At 27.7% G+C, this 6,596-nt stretch overlaps 1 protein-coding gene across 1 annotated transcript; it reads left to right on the top strand.

Annotated features, from left to right (window-relative positions):
* The first annotated feature begins 1,837 nt into the window (after positions 1-1,837).
* On the top strand, positions 1,838-3,617 carry LOC107894120 (putative cyclin-D6-1). The gene is made up of 6 exons (XM_016819334.2): positions 1,838-2,097; positions 2,190-2,376; positions 2,448-2,528; positions 2,612-2,707; positions 2,781-3,113; positions 3,181-3,617. Exons 2-6 carry the CDS (start codon positions 2,215-2,217, stop codon positions 3,403-3,405), a joined length of 897 nt encoding a protein of 298 aa, XP_016674823.1. The 5' UTR covers positions 1,838-2,097; positions 2,190-2,214; the 3' UTR covers positions 3,406-3,617.
* Positions 3,618-6,596: the final 2,979 nt, after the last annotated feature.

The following is a 6,596-nucleotide window of genomic DNA, read 5'->3' on the forward strand; positions in this document are numbered from 1 at the left end:
TTCAAGATTGATTATAGTGTTTGGATTTCAACATTCTGACCATCACGTAATCTCATATTACAATCATCCCGTAATATAGGATGTCATCTTATTACGATCCATTCCTTAAGTAATCTTAGGTTACGGGCGTAATCTTAACTTTTGGATCAATTTGCCCTTTGTTTTATTATTCTAATCAATTTAGACTCTTTTTGTAAATAAATTTTAAGACTAATTAAAAAATATTTTTTTCTTAATAGTGAACCAATAGATATATACATTACAGTTATAATAATTATATTTTATTTAATAATTTATTTAATAATATATTAATTATGGTTATAACCATAATTATGGTTGGTGTTACAATCACTTTTCATGAATTATTATAGTTATGGTTTATAAATTTATTTCAACACAATATATTTACTTATTAATATATAAATTGTAATAAGAAGTAATAATTGTAATAATTTATCATAATTTTATGGAAACTGAGACTAAAAAATATTAAAAGAATTAAACTTGTTAAAAAAACAAATTCTATAACAAGGACAATTGAGTAAAATGTGCTTCTAAACAATCTCACATTCCGTTAATCAAACATCTGATACATCCCAGTCAAATGAACCGAATATGATAATTTCACATTTCACTTGTAATATTAAATTCTTGTAATTCTATTACAGAATATAGTCTAGGATTCGACGAACCAAATGCCTCCTAAAAAAATTTACAAATACAATAATAAATAATACACATATAATAAATTAAAACTAAAATTAGAATCAACTCAAATTATTCATGAATGATAAGACTTAAATTTGAATTATCCTTAAATAAAAAGGAATCAAAGTAGTTAGAAAGATGACTTAATTTCATTTCTATAGGTATATATGTTATACATTCTTATATGAAACTAGTTATCTGATTACCATCAACCAAATTGTCTAATTATCCAAAACAAAGAAAAAATCTTGCTATCTGATTACTTATTGATACATCAGCATAAATTAGTGACTTCATCATAACCTTGGCTGGCTCCTGTTCCGAAGAAACATGATTGAATACTATAAATTGGTTTTTGATTTGGTCACAAATACAATATGTTGAAAAATGGACCACCAGCTGCTGGGGCATTGTCACATTCTGATCACTATTATTATAATTTATATAAGCTGAGAACATATAGTATGATGATGTTATTTGCCTGGTGGTATGGCGTGAAACATGCACTCATTATGTCACTGCATGTGCATGTGCATGTGTTTTTCCCTTTATTGTCTCTTATCCATACACATTATTATCATTGCAATTTCTCCCTCTCATCCCCCCTCCTTAAAATTCTCAGCCTTTTCGACAATCAAATCATTCAATTTGTGTATAAGCTTATTAACATTTGATTACTTGTAAATGAATAATTATTGTTCCATAATATTGATGTGCACATAAAGAGGAGGGGGAGAGGAAGAAAAGAAAAGCAAAAGGGCTTCTTATGTTTGGTGCCTAGAAATAATCTATTATGTGTTTTTTTTTCATTATTAGATTGAATGATAAAGAATTTAATATTTTTAAGAAAAAATTTGAGCTTAAATTTTAATAAATAAAAAAAATTAATTTTTTTAGGATTTATAATTACTCTTACTAATAATATTATTTTCAGAGTTTGAATATGAATTCTTTCTTTAAAAATATAATATGACTTATCATTTCATGAAAATTTTATCTCAATTAAATTCTTCCATTTTAATTTGCTATTAAAGTTTATATTATGGGTACCTACTGCCTGCCAAAAATTTTTATTTTAAAAAAATAGATATTTTCTATATTTATATAAAAAATGAAATTTAATTTATCTGGAATATAATTTTTTTTTGGTAATATATATTCATATAAAAGTTCAGTTTAATTATATGTCTACCTGAAGATTTATAACCTGGCACTGCAATGTTACCAGTTTGGTGCAAGAAGGGGAACACAATTCAGAGGTGGCCAGTTCGCCACTGTTTTTTTTTTTTTTTTTTGTAATTTGTACATAATAAATACTGCATGGATTGGAAGCTCCACCTGGTATTAATTACACCTTTCATTAATATGGGAAATGCATAACATTATGAGGTAATAATCCTTCCTTTACATTCAATTATATAAGTACCAGATTTCTATCTTCTGCAATTGCATAAAGTCCCACTTCTCTTGGTAAAATGTAGGTACAGATACAGATAGATAGTAGCTATGCAGTGCGCCACTAAGCTAATGAAGTTCAATCTTGAAAACCCATTAACCAACTTTAATACTATCCCTTCCCTCTTCTTGCTTGAATCCGATCATATGCCCACACTCAAAGCTACAGATGATGTTTGTTTCAGAGAAGAAGCTATTTGTTTAATCTCACAGGTAAAGTAAATGACCAACACTCACTCACTTTGTTTATTTCATTTGTGATCTCAGTTTAGTTTTTGTTTCAGTTTTCTTGCAAATTCCACCCCTTTATATCGTATCTTGCTGTTAATTATCTCGACCGGTTCTTATCAAGCCAACCCATGCCGGTAACGTCTTCTTAGCTTCGTTCTTTGCTATTAGTTAAAACACCATTTATTCAGTTCACAGAGCTGTAACTTTGACGCTGCAGCAAAATAAGAAATGGGTTCTTCGACTTATTGCAATCTCTTGCGTCTCTTTGGCTGCCAAGATGAACAGAACAGACTTCTCTCTCGCCGACTTTCAGGTAAAAATTTGTAACGTGGCCAGCAACCTAAGACCGGTTTTAGGTTGATGTGTTTTATTTGGCATTAATGTAGGGCGATGGAGGTTTCATGTTTGATGCACGAACAATAGAGAGGATGGAATATTTAATATTGGGAGCACTAAAATGGCGGATGCGTTCAATTACTCCTTTCTCTTTCATCTCCTTTTTCATTCCATTTTTGAAGCTCAAAGACCCTGCATTAAGGCAAGCCATCAAAGCCCGAGCTGTTGAAATCATCTTCAAAGCTCAAACTGTAACAAAGCTTTTAGAGTTCAAGCCATCGATAATTGCAGCGTCGGCACTTCTCTTTGCCTCCCATGAACTGTTCCCATTGCAATTCCCCTGCTATCACAAAGCAATTTCCAGCTGTTTATATGTACATAAGGTACTTGAGAACATTGCAGTAGAATAAAGTGCAAGTATTATATTTTAATGTTTCGGTATATGTACAGGAAAACCTGTTAAAATGCTACAAATGGATGCAAAAGATAGGGAAGGAGAGAGAAGAAGGGTCAATGATGGACATGGCTTCCGGCTGGGACACGGCAGTCAATGTGCTTGACCAGCAATTTTCATGTTCAGAAAGTGGAAATGGAAGCGCCATTACTACTGCAGCTCCGGGTGTAAGAAGGGAGAGAGATGAAGAGAAGGAAAATGAATGGTTACCCCAACAATGAAACGGCCCACCTGTCTCAGGTCCAGCACTGTTGATGATGGTGATACACCATATGAGTAAGCATTTAATCAATGAATGGCCCATTTGTGAGAGTGACCCCTTAGCTATGAAACAAACATCTTTCCTTTATAGTTTTTGTTTGTTCAAGGTATCATCAACACAGAGACAAATTCACTTCATAGCTATTTCAAGTGTAGGGTTGGATTTTTCTTTTGTTTGTGTGTTGGGTGTAAATGTGGTTGTCTCTTAGTTTTCGGAGAATATATAGTAATAGTGACAATACTAAAAATACAACAATAATCACAATCATATATATATATATATATGCATGTTAATGTTTTTTCATCTTTACATTCTTTTAATAAAACAAACCACCAATGCTTAATAATAATAATAATAATAATAATAATAATATGTTAGGAGCATACTATAAGCTGGTCTAAATTGGTTCTCTGTGATGTGGTAAATTTTGTTCAATATTAGTGACATGCAATGGGTGGACTTAGGACATATTAAAAGTTATTGAATAATATTACACGAAAATTTTGTTTTATTATTTTCAGTGTTAATAGATCAATGATTGATACTCACCCTTTTATTTAACAATTTTTATATATTCACTCTATCTAATACAAAGTAACATTTATTTTGTAAAGCTAATTATATTTTTTTCCAAAAAAAAAATAATAAAATCACTTTAAGCCTATAGATGGTAATGTGTTCCATCATTTTTCTTTTCGATATTTAACTTTTAATGTTATTATATTGTTACATTTTAAAAGAACAAAATAAAATATATGTCCCATAGCCATTGCAAATATATATCTTAGCCTGTGGAAGTGAAAATAGTCACATGGAATCCAAGAGAGAAAGAGAAAATGTTAAAGCCATAATGAGAAGCTTCCAAAACGTGATAAATGGGATTGTTTTCAGAATTAATCGTACAAATCGGATCGGTTGAACTGATTTTATTTATTTTTAATAATTTATTTAATTGAATTGGATAAATTAAATAGTTTGTATTTATTTTTAATAATTTATTAAATTAAATTGGATAAATTAATCTGTTTGTATGTGTATTGCAACTTTAGTTTTTTTAGATTGGGGTCTAAATGTTGTGGTAGCTACCTCTCTGTCACCTATTTGTACACATTGTTACCCTTTAAGCAATAACACCATTCACTAATCATCTTATCACCATAGCCAAAACACCTCGCTGCTGCCTTAGCTTTCAGTTTTCAGATGAGGATTGCTCGTTGCTGCACCATTAACCACATACGAGCTTACACCATTTTTCTTTTCGGCGGCTTAACCAGTTGGGCTGAAGGATCCATGGGGACCCTCACTAGGCTTACTTAGAAACATACAAAACTTTCTAATTTGGACATTTCTTTTATCTTATGCTAAAGGTAGTCATGGATTTAGCCCAACATATGGACGGGTCCAAAGCTTCAACGTCCTACCACTAATTGTTGAATTGTTGATAAGTAGTTTCGTAAATTTGAGGGATTTGTTGAATCTGGATTCTTTTTATAAAATTTTCACTTCATTTGGAGTTTAGGATTATTTATGTTTTGATTGTTTTAGATTTGAGTTATTTAAATTTTTTGAATTGGTATAATGATTTATTTGTCCTCTAATTTTATATAAAAAATTATTTTAGTCATTTATTTAATTTTTTGTATTTTTAACCTTTAAATTTATTTTTTTGTCAAATCAGTCAAAAATGAATAGAAAAGTTAATGTTTTTAAACTTTGTTGGCGTTGCATATACGTGGATTATCACGTGAATGACACGTAAGTATTCAATTTATTTTTTAAAATTTAAAAAATTTGAAAACAAATATAAAACTATTTTTAAAAACTTTAAATTATTAGAAAAATCTTGAAAAATATTTAAAAAATTAATTAAATGATGTCGCATGTATGTGATTATCTACGTATATGTCAATAAAGTTAACAAATATTAACTTTTTGATTTGACAGAAAATATAAATGTAAAGCCTAAAAGAATCAAAAAATAAAAGACTAAAACAAATGTTTTTTTATAAAATTAGGGGGTAAAAAAATTATTATGCCTTTTGAATTTGATTATTATTATGGATTGAAATAATTTTAGATTTTGGTCCATGACATATATATATAAAAAAAAAAAAAGAAGAGGAGGAGGAATTAAGAAAGATGGGGTTATCCAAGTTTATATAAAATATACATTTGACATTTCTCCCGTTTTACTCTTAAATCACTTACTAATGCAACCTTCAAATTTGAGTAGAAAAGCTAAGGATGTTCATTGAAATGGAGTAAAATAGGAATTAAATAACTATTCGGTGGAAATAAAATAGACACATAATTTGTATGTAGTTTGGTTCACTAAATGAAATAGGTAAGTAATAATATTATTTTGTTTAGTTGGATAAAGAGTACGTATAAAATGATATTATTATCCTTTAATTAAAAATCAATTTACCTTTATGGTTATAATTTTATTCAAAATTAAATTAATTACATTTAAAAATTATATATATATTTATAAAAATTATTATTTTTAAATATTGTATTAATTTATTTTTATATTTATTAATAACTATATCAATAGATTAAGCTTAAAATTATTATAAGTATATAAAACAATATTCTTTCTAATATAAAAAATATAATATCTAGATATTAAAATAATTTATTTTTTTTATTAATATTTTTATTTTTCATATTCATTTTTGTCATCTCTCACTTAGGTTTTGTTTCTCATTGCTTTTTAAAAATATTTTTGGGATCAACAACATTTTTAGAGTCATAAGTAATGCTAAACAAACAATTATTGAAGTTAAAAATGTTTTCGAATAAAAGTGCTTTTGGACCTAAAAGCAAAAGCTATAATATGTAGCTTTTGTGTTTGAAAAAAAAACACTTTTGAAGTCAAATGATGTTTTTAACCCTTATTTATAATTCAATGTATTTTATATAATATTTATATTGTGTATGCAATTATTTCTCTATTGAAATTTACATAAATTATATATTTGAATTTGTAATGGTTATATTCTATTGTTTAAAATATAGTTTATATATTTAAATTAAAATTTACAAATAATTAATATTAATTGCTTAAATATATTTAAATTTTTTATTTTATTAAAATATTAATAATGGGATACAATAAATTTTTTATTTTTTACCGAAACATCATAG

The sequence above is a fragment of the Gossypium hirsutum genome, chromosome A13, assembly GCF_007990345.1.
Source record: "Gossypium hirsutum isolate 1008001.06 chromosome A13, Gossypium_hirsutum_v2.1, whole genome shotgun sequence".
In the NCBI taxonomy this organism is placed as follows: Eukaryota; Viridiplantae; Streptophyta; class Magnoliopsida; order Malvales; family Malvaceae; genus Gossypium; species Gossypium hirsutum.

What these genes read in the sequence shown, in the direction of transcription:
- LOC107894120 (XM_016819334.2), top strand. Translation starts at nt 2,215, where the DNA reads ATGCAGTGCGCCACTAAGCTAATGAAGTTCAATCTTGAAAACCCATTA. An exon ending in CTATTTGTTTAATCTCACAG is followed by an intron (nt 2,377 to 2,447) that starts GTAAAGTAAATG and finishes TTTTTGTTTCAG; the next exon opens with TTTTCTTGCAAATTCCACCC. An exon ending in TATCAAGCCAACCCATGCCG is followed by an intron (nt 2,529 to 2,611) that starts GTAACGTCTTCT and finishes TTGACGCTGCAG; the next exon opens with CAAAATAAGAAATGGGTTCT.